A 19912-nucleotide genomic window follows, 5' to 3' on the forward strand; every position below is an offset into this window, starting at 1 on the left:
TTTAAGTTATCTTGAATGATCAGCTGTAACAATCTGCATTTTTTGTTTCTTTTTATGTGTCTGATGTGTCCTGCTGTTCTGCATTTTAAGTTTGATGATTTCTTTGTCTTTGTTCATTCAGTTTAGTACTTCAGCAGTTTACCTGTTAATCAAATAAATTCTTAGGTTTCTAGAATAAATCCTCATTTCAAGTGTTTCTGTCTCTATTAAACCAGACATTATTAAAGTCAATGATTCTGTGCCATACAGTAAAATTGAGAATGCATAGTGTATACTCAAAACTAATTTTCAGTTTTCCTGTATATTACATTCTTAATCTTGAACCTGCTCCAGGCCAATTGTGTTCTAACTTTATTGCACAGCTGTGATCCCACTGTTCATTTAAACCAAATTCTTGCGATGTAACTTTTGCAGAGTATATGAATTGTTAATTAGTAATGCTGTACTGTCTGTATGTTCAGTCTTGTATATCAGATGTTATTGACAGTGGTATCATTTGAACAGTGAGTGCTTCTCTAAAGATGTTTGTGGAGTACAGATTTAAAAAGTATATACCCGTGTTGCACTTCAGTACACATGTAGAGAATAGTATTTTCTTAGTTCCAGATTTTCTTCCGGATCCAAAGTGTGTGTCAGCAGGAAAAAATGTTTGTGTATCAGAAGACATTTGTTTTGCAATCCCCCCCACACTTCTGTCATGAATATTTACAAAAACCTTAAGTGATTGGCTCATTGAGCTTTTCATTTTGTAGTCTCTCCACATTATGGCATTCACCTTTTTCAGTAATGTAAGCTTGAACACATGAACATATCTAGCCTTATACGTAGAATTGATTTGCAAGATTCACTAAAACATTAAGTCTTCATTTTCTGTTTGATTTAATAATTCTGCAAAAATACAGAGTCCAGGAGCTTTGTTGTTTTTGTTAGCTATATAGTGTTTCCAATTTCTGTATGTCTGGTCCAGTATCTACATTGGATATGATAAATTCTGTTGATCTGCTGCCTTCAAACAGCTCTTTAAAATCCTTACTTACTTTTAATGCAGATTAAAGGAGTCTTGGTTCTTCTCTGGCTTTTGCCAACACTGCTGTTGTTTGGCCTTTCTAATGTTGTTTCCTATGTCTTTGTACTTTTCTGTATTCAATGTTATTTTTTTAATTTTCAGTCGGTAAAAATTATAAATAAGTTAGGATTCTCTGGGAAGGCTGCCTTCCATTAGTTTGGTGAAATCCTGAATAGCAGTTGAGAATGTATTTTCTGTCTCATTAAAGCCTATGTGAGCAACTGATGGCAAATTTACATTGTGAATGCTCTGTTTCATTCTGAAGATAGAACACTGCCTTCTGGTGTATTCAGAAGGATTTTCTGTTGCAAAGAGCATCTGGTGACTTTTATTTGCAATGCTTTCTGCAGAATATGACATGGCAGTCATATTCCACAATGGACTACAATTTACTATATTAGTCCAACATTTTGGGGGGACTTGAGCCCATTTCCAATCTAGAGCAGTGTCTCCACTGTCTGCAATTTACTTCGACTTTTAATGTAACATGGAAGCATACAACAGGACTGAAGCCCCACCCTTAAGTCCTGTTCTATACAAAAACCCAGAAAATTATTAGAGGACCAAGACAAGCGAGACATATTTTCTAGTTCCATTACATTCCATTGATTACGGGCACACAGAATAATCTCTGTACAGTATTACACTAAAGGATATTAATTTGGAATTTCAAAAATTTTACTCAACATTGTACACAAAAGTAAAGGACCTTGAAGAACAGAACCTTACCTTTAAGGCAATAGAAAGTAATCCTGGAACAGCCCAAGTCATCAGCAAAGGGGGGCATAATTCAATTCTTTTTCAGAATATATTGGATGTGGCTATTGGCTTCTGTCCTACTGGTGCATCCCCCTTTATGTGTGAAGCCATGGAACTAATCCTCTCAAATAGTACAAAGTCTAATCAGTACTCTAGCAAAAATTGGCATCATAGGTCTCATGAGCAAAGAAAAAAAAGTGTGCTTGAAGATCTCTCTATGCAGTTTACAAGTTAATTATGCAGGCTACACATTGCCCTCCCCCCCAGCGAGCTGGGCACTCTGTTTACCAACCTTGGAAGGATAGAAGGCTGGGATTGAACCCCGGGTTTGGAGCACAGTTTTGGCTGTGGTAAAGCATTTTAACCACTGCATCATGAGGGTGGTGTCAGCTGTCAATTAGGATTCAGAAAACATCCTGGAAGGGGCGGGTGAGAAGTTTCAATCTTCAAAAGGGTCTGGAAAAATGGAGTAGCTTATGCCTTTACAGGTGTTTCCAGGTAGAGAATGCTCAGGAGTGGTTTTACCATTCTCGTCTTCTGGGGAAACCTGGGATTGCGAGCCACATACTCACAGGAGATGAAGTGGTTTGTGTTGGTTTGTTTATCATCCAGACAGATGTTCGGCACTTCAGAGGCCTGCCCCCTCCAGAGGGGGCCAACTTGAAGGCAGTGGACTGGCTTCCCTGCTCCTCTGGGCAGTGTCTCTGAGTGAGTGTCTGCCAGAGGAGACAGGGCTTTGAAGCGCCAAACACCTGTTCAGGTGGTAAATGAACCAGCAGTTCATGCCTATCTCTAGTTATAATCTGTTAAATTGATTCTAGTTTATGTTGAATCACCAGAAGGAAGCACTAGTAAAATGGTTTACTAATGCTTTCTTCTAGTGGCAGTCTGGGCTTGACCAAGACAGCATAGGTGGTTGAGCCCTGAACCCCAGCAGCCACACATGTTTTGGATGATCTTGGCTGGTACCTCTTCCAAGAGTCACAGTGGAGATTCTAACTTCCAGCCTCTGACTCTGCAGCCAGATGCTTCTACCCTCATGTTTATACTGCAGTGTTATCCTAGGGAATTGAACTAAAAAGGTACTCTTTTTAAAAAATTTACATTGGAAGTAAGGAAAGAAGGAGAGTACTTAGATAAGTATATCCTAGTTTGTGTAACCCCTCGTTTATCTAATCCATGTGTTACTCAAATTCACAATACAGTTTCACTGAATTTTGTCTGGGTTAATGGCTTTGTTTACTTTAGAACATTATCAGAGCAATCCATTAATTGTGTGTTATAATTAAAATTTGCTGAACAGTTATATAGGCCATATAATTATTCAGCTTGCTCCCTTTTTCATTTATGCTTGCTTTCTAACTATATAAGAGTGAACAAGGCCTGCAATAGGAATAGGTAATTCCTTTGCTATCTAAAAGGAGGCAAGTACCAAAAAAAAAAGATAAAAAATGTAAATGTTGTTCCTCACACTTTATGTAATAATTTTGCAATACTTTTTGAGTCCCGTATTTTGGCAATAAAGAAATAAGTTCCTTTTCATATTTCTTTACCTTTTGATCTTTTATATAGTATTCTGTAAGTTAAAGGACACTGGCAGTAAACACTGAAGTAAAATAGAATTCTCAGTGGAGTATTGGGGAAAGTGGGATGTCAAAACAGTTTTCCTATTTTTCTCTATAGGGTTTATTTTGAACTATCATGTTAATTCCTTCCTCTCCTATTTAAGCAGTTGCTAAATCTTGCAATGCCTTTTTTTCTTTTTCTTTTTTATTGCTCCAGCAATATGTCCAGGATGCTTTTTGGTTGAATGAAGATTCTAACCCATTTTAGTGACCATAGCCTTGGCCATTTGTTCAGAAATCACATGTACTCAACAAGTGCAGAGGGGACTGCTCCAGCCCTTCCCTCTTAGTTTCCAGTGTCATCACTTTCCTATATAAGGGGTGTGCTGACTCTTGAGGAGGAGTATCTCTGTTGTACCTGGAGTTCTCCATGCAAGTAAGGACACTGCTTTTCCATGGTCCTGATTGACATGGAGAGCCCTCACAGATAGTGGAGGGGCTCCTTTTCAGACTCAGCACTTTCCACGTGTGAATGATGACATCAGAAACAAAGGAGAAAACTGTAGCACACCCCACAGCCTGTGGATCAGTAAACATATTTTCATGAATAAGTCTCATGTTTGTAGAAACTAGAGGCTGGATTTAGCACGTGTAGTGTTGCATGTGGAGTTCAGTCTTGGCCATTCAGTCTGTTGAAATGCTATTTTACTATATTGGTTAGTGATACAGAATTTCATTAGTTGTGCAAAGCTTGTATGATGATGCATAGTTTGTATAATTCGTGACATGCTGAAGATATTCTACTTCCTAAAGGTTTGTGCTTTTATTTGCCTGATAAAAAATGTGCTGTCTGTTACTGCGAAAGAGGGAAATTCTTGATCCGGAGCCTGTGATTCCAAAACCTGTTGGTTTTATCCATTGTCTTTCTAAATATTGACACCTGGATTAAATTAAGAGTGCATCTAGTAATTTTCTTTTGAAGCATTCATGCTAATATGTTTGGCTTTGTCTTTTGAATTTGGGTTGCTTGTTGTAAGGTAAAAACCTCAGAATACTTTATAGATGTGACTGTTCAGATGAGCTGTTAAGGTACTGTTTAACAAGAATCACATTAAAAATCATGGTCCATCTTTTCATAAAAATAATGGCTGAAATCCAGTAGTAATTCAAAACTAGATTAGGCCTGTTGAATCAGTGAAACTTGTAGAAAAGTTGACTTATTGGATCCCCACTGATTCAGTTGGCTTACTCCAGTTGTGACTACTGAATCTCTCTCTCTCTCTCTCTCTCTCTCTCTCTCTCTCTCTCTCTCTCTTTGTGTGTGTGTGTGTGTGTGTGTGAGAGAGAGAGAGAGAGAGAGAGAGAGATCACTTTGCTGCCTGCATTTGCCGCCACTCCCTCAGCTGTGTATGTATGCATGCCATGCCTACAAGCAACATGCAGAAGGGCCATAGAAACATGAGGTAGAGGTACAAGCGTTCCTCTAGGCTCATGAAACACTGAACATGCCTTAATAGAAATTATTATTCCTTGAGTCAGACTAACGTGTGGGCTGAGATAGTTTGATAAAGGAGTCAAAGGTACTTCCAGATTTTTCATGCTTTCCAACATCCTATTTTTCTTCCTTCCCATGATCTTGGATTAATTATATGGAAATATTGCAATTGTGGGAATCTTCCACATGGGTATCACACCTACATTTTTAACATATTATGCCTTGTGTGTTTCAAATGTGTTGTAAGTTTAATTTTAATGGGGTCTCTTATCTTTGCTTTAGGGTCGATCCGATTCCTTACGACACCCCGAAACCAGCAGGCCACACGCGGTTTGTCTGCATTTCAGACACACACTCCAGAACAGATGGAATCCAGATGCCTTATGGGGACATCTTGCTTCACACGGGCGATTTCACTGAATTGGGGCTGCCTTCTGAGGTTAAGAAGTTTAATGACTGGTTAGGTAAGGAATTAACTGCATTTGGGTGACCCCAATTAACCTTTGCTATCCAAGTGTCACTTACAACCTCCTAATTGTGTTAGAGCTTTGAAGAGCGTTCACCCTGCAACCTTGTCACTTGTTATGTTCTTTGTGTAGTTGAAATATAATTCTATTAATTAAGTGTGGATTTATATGTTTGGTCTTGTATATTCAGTACCTAGTGTTGTGTTATCTGACATCTCATGATGATAACTGTGAGATCCCTGCTGTGTATAGCCTGAAGGATACCTGAGTTTCTGGCCATGGGCAAAAGAGGAAGAGCAAAACACAAATACTTTTTTTCTGTCTTCATGCAGTAGAAAATGTAGCTTGCAGAAAGTTGTGTGATGAACAGATGAAGAGGTACAGGAACATTAACTTGATGCTTTATTAAGTCTCTAAAAAGCCAAGTACCTGTTGCACTGCTGAATTTTGCTAAGTATATCCATGCAGTCCTTTGATTTAGACAGCAATTAGTAAGTTGATGCAATGCTCAGCAAGTAAAATGAAAGATAGGAGTGATTGCACTAAACTGAGGTGAAGGGATATTAATGTTATTAGGCCTCCTATTTCAGTGAGAAATTTTGATACCCGTTGTATGGGGCTGGAAGATTAGTTGCTAAAGGAGGAAGAAGAGAGGAAGAAAATAAAGGTGGCAGGATGACCCTAAAGAATGAGCTGGTCTTTTAAAAAAAGTTTTGCTTGTCTAAATGAAACTGCATCATTAAATAAAAAGTCTTTTAAAGGGTGGCTCTGACATTGCACTTTTATGGCTTGTGTCTTGAGAGACCATGTCTCTGAAGGCCCCTAATGGCATCATTAAATCCCACTGGATTCTGTTGGAAAGCCCTTCGGGAGAGAAGAGAAGTAAAATTTTTGGTTCTTAAAAGGATTTTCTTAAAAGTTGTAAAAAACGCAATAGCTGCTTTTTCACATTCTGGCCCTTCTTCACCCCTTTCCTATTTCTGTTTCTACTGACCATCACCAACTTCTTCACAATTCTTGTTTGACTTCTTAGATTCCTTTTGTCGTCTTCTTGACATTGTTTCTCTTTTTCTTTCCTTTGAAGACCAAGGTTCGAGTGCTAATAGTGTCTGTGTTATCTCTAGAAAACATTCAGGCTTGTTAAGAATTTAAAAGCAATTCCTTCTTAATGCATACCATATTTTATGTTTTGTTTTATCCCCTTTTTTAAAGGATGAAACTTTCTGTACCATCTTTCTGGTGTGCGTAGTGGAAACTTATAGTAAAGGAATTGGAATGAATGAGTGACTGTGAAATATTTCTGACATGGATCTAGAGATGCCTTGCATGACCGGAGAAGCACTTCTACTTGTGCTACCAATTCACTGAATTCCTCTGGTTTCACTCGCTTACCTGTCTGTGTTTGTGTTTCAAGACTCACAGAGGGATTTAGTTGGAGTGGGTGGGTGGGAGTTCTGCTTGCTGTTTTCTGGATCTTAGCTCCTGCATTGATTTAAAACAAGGAAAAAGACCCCACGCGAAAGTACAAACAGAATAAAATCACAGGTAATAAATCCAGCATTTAAAAATAAATACAGGAAATACAACTAGCGATAAGTGGTCCACTGAAGCAGTAAGCAAGCAATAATCCTGAAAATTCTTTGTGAACATGAGTCATCATAGACTGATTTCAGTCATCAACAAATATGCCAGTCTGTGTACTCCGTGAAGGGTGTTCCGCAACCGGGGTGCCCCTGCTATGAGGACTGTTTCCCAGTTAACCAACCACTGTATTTTAGGTGTTAAAGCAGTTGTTCCCAACCTTGGGTCCCCAGATGTTCTTGGACTGAAACTACCAGAAGCTCGCACCACGAGCTGTATTGGGGCAGGATTTCTGGGAATTTTAGTCCAAGAATATTTGGGGACTCAAGGTTGGGAACCACTGTGTGAAAGCAATATGGGGCAAAGGTAGAATTTAGGCTGCAGGGGGTTTTTTGTCACTGATTTAAGTGTTTGTGTCTTTGTGTTTCTGAGCTATCTTAACTAAATCCTGTGGCTTTCTTGGCTCATCTTCGCCCACCTGAGCACCATCCTATACAGTACTTGTAGGTATGTCATATTGTATAAGTAAACTCAGAAACCAAAAGCTTCTGGCCAGACCAAAGCTGTTTTCACAAGATGAAAAAGTTAAAGGAATGCCTATGTTTGTAGATTAATTGTGTGCATTTGTGAGAGAGATGGTGCTGTATATTTTTATATGACTGTAAGTGTATGTTTGACAAGGGTGTCTGTGACGAGCTTTAGCTTTAATTATTATTTCTATATGAGAGTCAAGAGGGAAATATAGTATTTATCTATGGCTTCTTTTCAAAACCACAAATACATTTAAGTAAAAATCTTGTTGTTTAGTTGTTAAGTCGTGTCTGACTCTTTGTGACCCCATGGACCAGAGCATGCCAGGCCCTCCTGTCTTCCACTGCCTCCCGGAGTTGGGTCAAATTCATGTTGGTAGCTTTGATGACACTATCCAACCATCTCATCCTCTGTCGTCCCTTTCTCCTCTTGCCCTCACACTTTCCCAACATCAGGGTCTTTTCCAGGGAGACCCTGATGTTGGGAAAGTGTGGGGGCAAAAGGAGAAGCAAAATAAAAATACCATGCCCCAAAATTTGGTGGGGATTTAGGCCAATGTGTAAGACAAATAAGTCACATGGCTCTGTATTCAGCAGATGATGTCTGATGAGTTCTTAACTTGAGTTAACTTGCCTGAGAAAGTTCCGCCATTTGTGTTATGATTGAGAGAGTAACAAAAAGGTGTTTGACCAAATTAAATTTTAAAAAGTTTAAAGTTTATTCACTCATGAGTAGGAGATTAGCTGGACAAATATTTCAGAATCAGTTTTCTGTACAGCAAATCAAATTTCCTTCTCTTTTTCTTTCCCCCCCTCCTTCCTTTTGTCAACTATGTATCCCATTACCCAAATAGGACCTTCTGCATTCGGTCTTTTGGTCTCTGTTGTTTAGGAACCATTGTTTCCTTGAGTTTCTTCCTTCTCATTCACTGATACATTTTTATTGTTGGTTTTTCATGAAACTCGTCTGGACTTGTACACTCTATGACCTTTGTGGTCACTTAGTGATTACACACGCCTGCTGAGGTAATTTATTCACTTTGTTTTGGTGTGAACATATCCCAGGGGTCTTGTAACTGCTGTAATCACTTGACCCCTGTGACTGTTAAATGCTTTAAACACAGTTATTTTAAATTTATAATTGTTTTCATTAAAAATCCCTTATAGAAACGCAACTGACCTGGCACTAAACACAGCAGTAGAGGGTACAGAATTTTATGCACTGGCTATTTTTTCTTTTTTTAGCTATATTTTGAAAATGTCAAAAGTATATTTTTATCCTTTGCATTCTGCTGTGCATAAAGTTACTGCATTTGAACTGTAGGACCACGCACATGGAAGTGTACTATGTGGGAATGTGACAGGTACCATATGGGAATGTGAAAATTAAGATTGCTTGATGAAAATAAATTTAGATACCCTCTCAAGAGTTCATAGATATTGTGATTGAACAGACCTAACATGTAATCTTTTGTTTCTAAGATTCATAAGTGGAGTACCACTTCTTATGTCACTGGCTTCCTATGCAGTTATTTTTAACAAGGCCAAATTGTGACATCTATTGAATAGAACTTTATGCAAAAAGAAGAAGACTTCTGCCAATGATGTTTAAATTAGAGTTTCATTAACATTATCATATTGCAAATTATTTTTCATTACTGCCAAATGACTTTTTTTCTGGGAGGGCCAAAAGATGCTTTGCCATTCTAAGCACCTCATCCTACCTTTTAAGTATATTTGAGATGTGCAGTTCAAAATTACATCCCCTGGATAATTTAAGGGATCCTGGAACACACCTTGCAAGAGCACATAACACTCTTAATTCCGGTTTTAAAAGTCTTCCTGCACCAGGCAAATATTTTTATTTCTTGTGTGGCTGGACTGACCTGGACTTAAAAAAAAAAACAGAGACATGATGATTGCCACACAAAATGCTGGCTGAAAGGAAACCCTGTGAAAACTGCCCCCCTTTTATGCTTTTATGCAGTTTTATTGTATAGTTCAACTAAAGGAATTGATGTGAAAGAGCAAGCAGTTAGGCATTGTATGTGCCCCATGTTACTCAAATCTTTGTCAAAGGAAAAAAAAACACATCAAATGAAACATACTCTGAAAAGCATATTGCCCTGAAGAGTTAAGCCACTTTTCCCTTTAAATTTAAACTTACATTTGTCTCTTTAGTGATGCAGATTGCTACAGTGGAAATGTAAAAAAAATCTGTCATTTTCCTTTATAATCTTTTTCATGGTCTCAGTGGAGTGTTAGTATCATAAATGCAGGTATTATATGTTATTGGATTTACTGCAGAATTTGACGCACTTGATTCTGGTGATTGATATATCTTGAATAAATTGCAAATAATGTTTAATAATCTTCATCCACTTGGAAGGGATGAATTGTCTTTGGAATCTTCTTAGATGAATATAGGCCACCCACTTTGGTTTCGGTACAAAAACACTAATGAAAATGACGTTTTGAATGTTCTGAATGTATATTTTAGTCAGAAAATTTGTTGGTTATTGACAGAAATCAGAATTGAATGCAGAAAATTGCTATGGCTTTGTTGATCTGTTGCACATTTTTCTGCCTTTTTTGAGTTTGTGTATCATGAGACATTGCTATAGGTAACTTCTTCTCTCAAGGCATATGACTGTGTGACAAAATTGTATACGTTTTCTTGGATTAGAGAGCAGAAGTGTCTCTAAGCTTTTGACTAATCAAGAACAGATAATAATGGTTGAAGGAGAGAGATAATGTGATAGTTCACTGCAAGGAGAGATAAAGGCAAAGGACCAATTTTCATACTGATGCATTTTTGTTTTAGCATAAGTGAACATTTGAGAGCTCAAACTATCTGTGAGGCCATAAGAGAGTTTCCTGCCTTAAAATATTTACTTAATATAATTTAAGCCTCTGTGCTGCAAGGTCAGAAGACCAGCAGTCGTAAGATCAAATCCACACGACGGAATGAGCTCCCATCGCTTGTCCCAGCTCCTGCCAACCTAGCAGTTTGAAAACATGTAAATGCGAATAGATAAATAGGTACCACCATGGTGGAAGGTAACAGAGTTCCGTGTCTAGTCACACTGGCCACATGACCACGGAAACTGTCTAGACAAAATGCTGGCTCTATGGATTGAAGACAGGGATGAGCACCGCCTCCTAGAGTTGGACACAACTGGACTAAATGTCAAGGGGAACCTTTACCTTACCTATGTTGCAGTAAAAATATGTGAGTTGCAGAAATAAAGCTTAGTTTAAGAAGACTTATCATTAGTTGATAGTTGGTAGTTCATACTGATAGGACCAATTGGTGGTTCAGCAAGGAACATTAAATTGAATGCATCCTCTCCATATGCATTCAAGTGGTTGGTGATTGAGTGGCTCTGATAATCTGTGTGAGGCTTCTAGCCTGTGAAAGGTAACCAAGGCCAGTGTCTAAAGGTGTTCTTCCTTACACAGCTCTATCATTGTAAACAAGAGAGAGTGGTCTGTCCTGCAGCTCCGCATGCTACCTCAAAACCTGCTCCAGATCACTGGCAAGCCCTCTGGAGCAAGCCTTTGGATATTGCACATGGCTGCCTGGGGTTGGGTGGATGGGGATCAATATGTTAAATTCAAAAGTTCAGCTCTGGTCATGTATGTACTGCCTTTTGTTCATGCACTTCGAGGTCCAACTAGCATACCTCCAGAAACATTCATTTATTTATTTATGCCTTTTTCCTAGGGTGTATGTGTTTAAATTTTTAGAAATCTCTCAAAATACCCCTGTGACATTTTCTTCTCATTCTTTCTCCTCTCTTACATATAGCAGATCACTTGGATCTAAGACCAGGTTGTGCTTTGTTCAGGAAATAAGACTTCTTTAGTAAATGAAGGGAAATTTGAATTAATAGTATTTATTCAATTTTCAGATTGTTATGATTATAACTATTATGAAACAATATTTAATCTTTAAGATGTGTAAATTGAATCTTAGTCTTTACGATGCATTGGCGATGTATCTATTAATGTATTTTAATATTTTTGTTTTGCATTTATTTTTGAACAAGAAACGAAAGGAATTGTACAGACATGTATGCTTTGCTTGTAACTGAAGACTGAACATTAGCAAACATGGAGAGACTACAAAAAACTACAAAGTTGTATTAATACTATATAGTTATTTATGATATGCAGAAATATGAAGTTCTATGGGGTTTCCATAGAATCTAATTTGATATTTCTTCGTATTGCCTCATTTGTCACATCCAAAATAAATATTTTACTGTGAAAAGCCGGTTTTTCTTGTTTGACTCTTGTCACAAATATAGTATGCTTTTAGCATCTGAGGTTGAACAAAAATGTTGATTAGGTTTAAATGCCCTGTTTCAATTTTATGACATCTGTAGAAACTGGCTTCTCTTTTCCCAGACTCTTTTATTTGTTTAGCAGAACTCTTCTCAATTTGGAAGTGTCATCCTTATATCTTCCTTTCACTCTTTTGATAACATCTTAGTTTGCAATTGATGAGAATAGCAAGGGAAAGAGATTCTTAGTGGCTGCATGGCTGCTTCTCAGCTTTGGAACCACAATCTTTCAGAGATCCTCTAAAATTCAAATATGGGCATGTCCTTAAAGCTATTGTATTCCAGCGTACATTGAGAAATAAAGAAATTGCATAGTTCTCTGCATTTTTCACAAATGAAAATGTTGGTGTTGTTGGTGCTTTTGGTTGTTAATGCTTATCCAAAATCCAAAAATATGTAAAGTAACAAAAGTACAAAAAACACACGTGTGCACGCGCAGACACACACATACACTTCAACTTTAAATGCATGAGTTCTTGTTCCTATAGAAGTGACAGGATTTTTATAATTTTTTTCTTTTTAAATCTGTTGATATTTGTGGGCAGTTACTTAAACTGAATATATGCAACCTGTCTTTCTCAAATTTTTTATTTGCATTTGTTCAGAATTAATTGCCTTAGATTATCTCATGTCTATATCTTCCAAAAAATGTTAAAGTAGCTACAGCAGTTGGTAATAACTACCATTAAAATGAAGAGAAATGTCTTATTGGGAAACACAATTTTTCTCATAGCAAAAATCTTTTGGGTTTTTTACCCTAACTATATAGTGCCGTTAATAGTTTTAATGTTGCATAAATAAGTTTTTTTAAAAAAACCAAACCACAAATATGTATACAATCGTGCCCCATTGGACGATTACCCCACTCTACGACGGATCTGCTTTACATTGACATTTTTGCGATCACTTTTGCGATCGCAAAAAGATGTTTTAAATGGTTTTTTTTTTTGCTGTGCGATGATCGGTTCCCTGCTTTGAAACTGATTTTCGCTTTACGACGATCAGCAAACAGTATAGTGCATATAGGGAGAGAAATGCAGCGTATACATATGTCTCTCTTTACTAGATACAATATATGATACAATATATATATGTATGTGCATTAATATATATACTATAAGAAAGAAACCCAGAATATTTTGCTTTTGCTAGAGGTTGGTTGTCAGTTCTATAGTCTGAAGCAGAGAAGTGTTTTTTGCTAGTGGAGAAAGCAGTGCAGATTTTAGCATGTCTGGTGTTCAGAGATTTTTTTTCCCTCCCATCATAAAGATTAGCAGATTGTGTAATTCAATTTAAAATTGTTGGCAGTGCTCCATATATTACAGAGACTTTTTATTTTATGATGTACAGTATACAGTTATAAGGCCACATTGGGTGACAGGTGCTGTTTAGGGTTCTGTCATCATTCTCATTCTCTTCTTTGGGTTTAGTCATAATTGTTGTTGAGTAAGCATTATGATACAATGAATTAAATATATGCTTACTCAATGCAGTATCTCTTGGTTTTTCCTCTTGTGGTAAAAAATGTATTTCCTTGATCAGCCAGCTGCTAAGTGACGTCTGCTGTTACTATTTTCAACAAACAGGGCTGGAGCCTCAAAACTCTCGTTAGCATTTATTCACAGTGTCAAAGGAATTACTGTGTCACCAAAAACCAATAATCAGCAACCTATGTTAACACAAGGGTGGCAGACCTTCCCCTTAATCTAATTACCCATGCTAGAAGGTTAATCAAGGTTCCTAGAATTACTGTCTTTATATTCTTTATTACAAGGAAAACAGGGAGCCTCTGAGCCCTGCCTTCCATTGGCTATTAGCATTCTCTTTGACTTGCTAGTTAATCCTCTGGTTCCACTGGGCCAGTGGCCAGCGTCTACATTTTTGCTCCTGCTTATTATTTCCTGAATTTTCCCTAAAGATGAGAGAAAAGGAACTGGTATCTTCTGTTGACAAAGACTTTGCTTTTGAAAATGGTTGCAGATTACAGGAGTAATTTGTTTTGAACAGAGTTTTACAAAGCAATGTGTGGTTATTGATGTATTTAGGAGACATAAAATTATCAGGAAACATTTCTCTCCTATAACTCACAGAAATGCTTCTTGTACTGAAGTCTTAAATTATTATAGGGATGCAGAAAGTACTTGCACAATAGTGTTGTATTGTGGATAACAGTTGTATTGTACTGCAGACACGTTCTGTGGGTTGGTTTGCATATAACACTATATACTGTCTTGGGGACCACATCTCCCTTTATGAACCTTCCCGGCTGTTGAGATGATCAGGGAAGCCTTTCTCTTGGTCCCACCACCTTCACAGGTGTGTTTGGTGAGGACATAGGAGAGGACCTTCTCTGCTGCTGCTATCAGACTTTGGAACTCCTTCCCACAAGAGGCAAGGCTGGCTCCATCTTTGCTGTTGTTTTGCAAACAGAGGAAGACCTTCCTCTTAGACATTCTCTTAATAACTGGTTGTCTGAGTTTCTTTTAATGGATTGTTATGCCTTGTTTTTAATGTGTTCTTAGTATTTATTTATTTTTTTCCTGCTCTTTAAAAATATTTGTATACTTACTCTTTTTGGTTTGAAATATTGTCTTTCATAATGCCTTGGGTCCTTATAAGGCGAAGGGTGGGGTAAAATAATTTCAATCAATCAATCACAAAGTATGTGTTGGCTTGCGTGAGGCTAAATGAACTGTTGGGTTTGCATACTCCCTTTTTTTTCCCTCCCCACCTGTGCTTTGGCAGAGGTTAGTTTCACTTCTAAGAAATCCTAGTTTAGCATATGTGCAGATTAAGGAGAGTTTTTAAAAGCGAGCTGTCGTTAATATAACAAGCCAGATTGACACCATATGGTTATTGCTTTGCTTAGAATAGAGCAACTAAGTGCATTTCTCCTGGCTGATTTTGCTGCCCTCAATCCCACATACATCCTCAACAACAACAAAAAATGACATCCACGCTTGGGAGCATCCAGAAACAGCAATTTTGCAATAAATCTCCCCTGGATGCACTGTAGTTGCCCATCCCTGATTTTAAAAATGTCGAGTCCTGGTAAGCTTTTAGGTCAGTGTAACATAATATAGTGGTGCCTGGACGTACAAACTTAATTGGTTCCAGAACTCTAGTCGTAATTTGAAATGGTCGTAAGTCTAAGCACCATTTCCCATAGGAATGCTTTGAAATGCAATTAATCCGTTCTGGCCGAAGGAAAAAAAATTACCACCACCCCTCCCCCCCACAACATTGCAAGACCCATCGGAAATGGGATTAATCTGTTCTGGCCAAAGGGGGGGGGGGGAGAAAAGCAAATAAACCGTGCAAGACCCTTTAAAAATGCAAAAAAAGCTAAGCAGAAAGCAAACCATGCAAGACCCTTCAGAAATGGGGGGGGGGGGGCAAAAAACAAAAACCCCTGCAAAACCCATTGGAAATGGGGGGAAAAACAAACAAAAAAACCCCTGCAAGACCCATCCCAGCATAGAACCATAAGCCCACCACCCAGCCCAAAACCATGCTGCAAAACCCACCCAGAACAGTTTTTAAAAAGTAGAAAGCAGCACCTTACCAGGCAGTCCCAAGCCTCCTCTGATCGCAACACTCTTACTGCTGGGGCAAAAGAGCTACAAAGAAGCAGCCTCTTCGCCTACCAATGGTTAGCAATTTGAATTCCCCGCCTTTTTTCCCTGCCTTTTTCTGGTTCTAACTCAAAGCTCCAGTCACAAGCCAAAGCAAAATTTTGCGGCCGGAGCTGGTCGTATCTCGAAATGGTCATATGTCAGGACGTTCGTAAGTCAAGGCACCACTTCAAATTAAAATCTCATTGGCAAAATGCCAGAGATTCAGAAATTATCATGTCCTGTGATATAATCTTAACTTGTAGGAATCTGTCAACAAGTTTTATACTAATTGCATTAAGATGTTGGGCAAATCTATAGGATTTTTAAACCCCCCCCCCCTTTTTAAAAAGTAAGATTCTTAACTCAAATGTGAACATTAAACTGGGATTCTTTAAAGCTGAAACTAAACTTTATTGAAGTCCTCTTCTTGGCCATGCAGCTCAGTCCCATTCAGTCTTCTCTGTCTAATCCTGTTTGTGCATAAACTGAAGTGATGATGTATTGTTCCTTTACTGATTGACGTTAAGTAAACAAAACGTAGGGCAGCATAGGATTCCTGTCAAGTGAATGGCCCTTGAGCTGTTTATTTTAATATGATTGTTGCAGAAGGTGTTCTTCATATTTCGTTGCTATTTGGCAGGGATGTTGGCAAATCTTTGGGGCCAAGTCTCAAGTCTGAGTGTGAGCCTTCAGTCTCGAGATCCAAGCCTTGAGTCCAGATCTTTTTGTTTTGCTCCCCTGAGTCTTGTGACTCAGGATTCAGACTGTGTCCAGCTGAGGCCAGTGTATGCCGAGAGACAGCGGGCTGACTTCCTTCCCTTCCTGGAGCTCTTCCCTATCTCTGTGTATGTGGCAGCCTATCAGCTGGGCAGCGCATGTGTGCTGGAGGCAGCCGCTAGCTCTTGGAAGGAAAGCTGGGGCTCCTGCCTCTGAGGATGGTGATGGTGGCAGATGTCCATTCCTTAGGGATTCAAAATGCAACTTGGAGAAATGGTTCCGAGTTGCAAGTCGAGTCCAAGTCTGCCTCCCATATTTCCGAGTCAAGTCCAGGTTGAGTCCCTGTTGCGAGTTCACATCCCCTCTGTTTGGTCCCATTCCCTCCTATACAGATTTATGTTTGTGTTTGCACATCTTCCCATTGAGGATAACACATCTGACGATGTGGATTGTGTTCCAAAACCCCCTACACAGATGGTATATATTACCAGCCATGGTAAATTTGATTTAAATCTAATTGATGTAAATCATGCAAATCATGATTTAAATTTTGAAAATTGGATTTTTTTATTATTTAAATTTTTTAAAAAATCATTTTTACTTAAATTGTCATTTAAATCAATTTGATTTTTTAAAAGAAATATTGATTTTTTTATCCACCCTGTTACCAGCTGACAGTAAAAAGGATATGTATAGGACGAGTCCAGGCTACAAAAGAAGAGTACAGACAAGTAGCAAAGAATTGCAGGGATGGTGTTAGGAAGGCAAAAGCTGAGAATGAGCTGAGGTTAGCAAAAGATGTGAAAAGCAACAACAAAAAAAATCATTCTTCAGGTACATGGATAGCAAAAGACAGAAAAAACCCCCAGTGGCTTAGCTACTCAATGGGGATGGGAAAATAATAACAGACAGCAAAGAAAAAGCAGAAGTGTTCAGTTCCTACTCAGGAATTCCTGCTCAGTCTTCTCCCAAAAGACAGTCTAGACAAATGTGAAGTGCAAAGGGAGGAGATGGGATTGCAGCTTGAGATTGATAAACAAATAGTCAAGAAATACCTTATTACTTTAAATGATTTCAAATCCCCTAGATGTTAGGAGTATGTTTCCCATACTTTTGGCATCCAAGGGTATTGAAGACACCGGCTGAAGAGATCGCACAAATCATGTCCATTATTTTCTTGAAACCATGGAGGCTGGGTGAAATATCAGATGATTGGAAGAGGGCTGGCTACATTGTCCGTATGTTCCAAAAAAGGCTAAAAAGAGGAACCACAGAACTACAGCCTGACATCAATCCCAGAGAAAATTCTGGAGCAGATTATAAAACTCCACAGGCACCTTGAAACCAATGCAGTAATAACCAGAAGCCAACATGGATGTGTCAAGAACAAATTCTATCTGATTCTTTAATCACGTAACTTCTCTGGTAGATGGTGGGGATGCTATACTTTGTACTGCCTTAATGAATTGGCACCTTTTACTTAATTGTCCTCTCAATCTCTCCTCCTTTTTCCTGGCTAAACTGTGGAAGGAAGCAGGGAGGAGATTGTGGGGCAGGATTGCTGAACCTTTTGGGGCTGCCTCCTTCTGCCTGGACTGGGCCAAGGAAGGGACTGACCCATTCCTGGATGTCTCTTTCTCTGCAGACCAGAATAGACCTTAATCTTCGTTTCTGGTGTTGCATTATATTTATTGTAAATCACCCAGAGTAGTGCCTTGGCACTAATGGGAGTGATATATTAAATAAATAAATAAATAAATAAATAAATAAATAAATAAATAAATAAATAAATAAATAAATAAATAAATAAATAAATAAATAAATAAATAAATAAATAAACACAAACAAACAAACAAACAAATAAATAAATAAATAAATAAATAAATAAATAAATAAATAAATAAATAAATAAATAAATAAATAAATAAAAAGCTCTGCAAACTTTACTCAATAAAATTAGCAAACTAAGCCATAAACACAATCTTAAAATGAATGTTAAGAAAACCAAGTTCGTGGTACAGTAAAAATCAAGCTGCACAAGAAATGCAGTTAAGGATTAAAATGACATGTTGCCGCTGTGGTGACAAATATGAGTTCCTTGGAACATGGTTGGAAGAACACTGACCCTTTCGAAGTGATAGAGGTCAGAACAGATAATCGCTGAGAGCAGCTTCCTTAACATAAGGAACGTAATACGTATGTGACAACTTAATTTTTTTTGAAAGCTTCATTCTTCACAAATGTTTGTATTAAATTTGATCATAGGAAACACTTGCAATGTATTCCTAGATTTCATGAAAACTAATTTTAAATAGTTGAAAAGAAGTTGAAGTTGATTAGAAGAAATTAGATAACGGAACAGGGTTAAGTAGGAAGTGCATGGTCATATGCCAGAGAGAGAGTGCTGGACTAGACACATTAATTACAGATTTAGTGGACATGTTAAATGTGCATTAGGAACTGCTTTTGAAAAAAAATTATGCCACAATACTGAGTCACCTACAGTATTTGCTGTCATCACTGGAAACACTAGTGCTAGAAAAGTATGTACAGTGGTGCCTCGCTTAATGAGCGCCTTGGTTAACGACGAATCCGCATAGTGACATGTTATTTGCGATGTTCCTAATGCCCAAAAATCGCTTTGCGATGATCAGTAAGCATTTCGCTTACCGATTTTTGCATAGCGATTTTTTAAACAGCTGATTGGCGGTTCCAAAATGGCCACCAGGTAAAGAAAATGGCCACCCACACTGTTTTCGCGCCCTTTCCTCGCTTATCAGGCAGCAAAAATGGCGGCCGTATGGAGGATTTTCACAGAACTGTGAGTTTTTTGCCCATAGGAACGTGTTTTAATGGGTTCCTATGGGCTTTTTTGCCCCGCATAGTGACGAATCCACATAGCAATGATTTTTTCGGAACGGATTATCATCGCTCTGCGTGGCACCACTGTATTTGAAACTGGGCCATCAAATAGCAGCACTCTGATTGTGAAACTGTTTTCTGAGGGTGGTTTTTCCTTATTTTGCTTCAGATGAGCATAGGCATTCTTTTGTTCTGTCTGACCTTCAACATTTTTAAATATTCTTTAATCTCGGTTTTAGTTCTATAATATTACTATTCTGTAATATTAATTTCAACACTCCTCCTCTGAAGTCTTACTTCTAAGAGGGTTGTTGTTATTGTTCCTGTGGTTCTTTGTGGGTTTTTTTTTTGCAAAGCTGTACTTTTGTTGTACATAATTACCCCAGGTACTCAGTAGCCCGAGGGTGTGATTTACGCATTTAATAATAGATAAATAAATAAACAATCTTTGTATTTAAGATGCAGCCTTAAAACAAATGCAAATCAAATCAGTGATAATGGCGGCCAGGAGGGGGATGCTGATGCTGTTTGCATTTTTAAAAGCTTGTTTGATAAATACAAAGACACATTTAATGAAGAACTAGGTTTAGTCTTGAGAAACCTTAGTGTTTAATTGTTAAGACTCCTGCTGAGCTATACATGTAGGTGTAAAACCTTGAGTAAAACTGTTACCCCAAGATACTGCCTTTTATTTCAAAGTAAAGTGTAGTTGTAACCCATAGCTTGAGAACAGTAAAACACTTTCACTGCAAACAGAAAGTAAATTTCTCTAAAGTGGATGGGCCTCACATTTATCTATATATTATTGGCAGAGATTTATATCCAAGTTAATGGTGTTTCAGATTCTCCAGGGTTATTTTTTTTAACAGAATAATCAGATTTTGTTTTTTAAAAAAATCTATTT

The 19912-nt window shown here is 37.9% G+C and overlaps 1 protein-coding gene across 6 annotated transcripts in view; it reads left to right on the plus strand.

Moving 5' to 3' along the window:
• Positions 1-19912, plus strand: part of MPPED2 (metallophosphoesterase domain containing 2) — a 179176-nt gene that overhangs the window by 60438 nt on the left and 98826 nt on the right. For all 6 annotated transcript variants that reach the window (XM_020795628.3, XM_020795623.3, XM_078384030.1 and 3 more), the window contains exon 3: positions 5168-5349. In XM_020795628.3, the coding sequence (XP_020651287.3) occupies positions 5168-5349 (182 nt within the window). The remainder of the gene's footprint in view (positions 1-5167; positions 5350-19912) is intronic.

This window comes from Pogona vitticeps, chromosome 1 (assembly GCF_051106095.1).
Source record: "Pogona vitticeps strain Pit_001003342236 chromosome 1, PviZW2.1, whole genome shotgun sequence".
Lineage (NCBI taxonomy): Eukaryota > Metazoa > Chordata > Lepidosauria > Squamata > Agamidae > Pogona > Pogona vitticeps.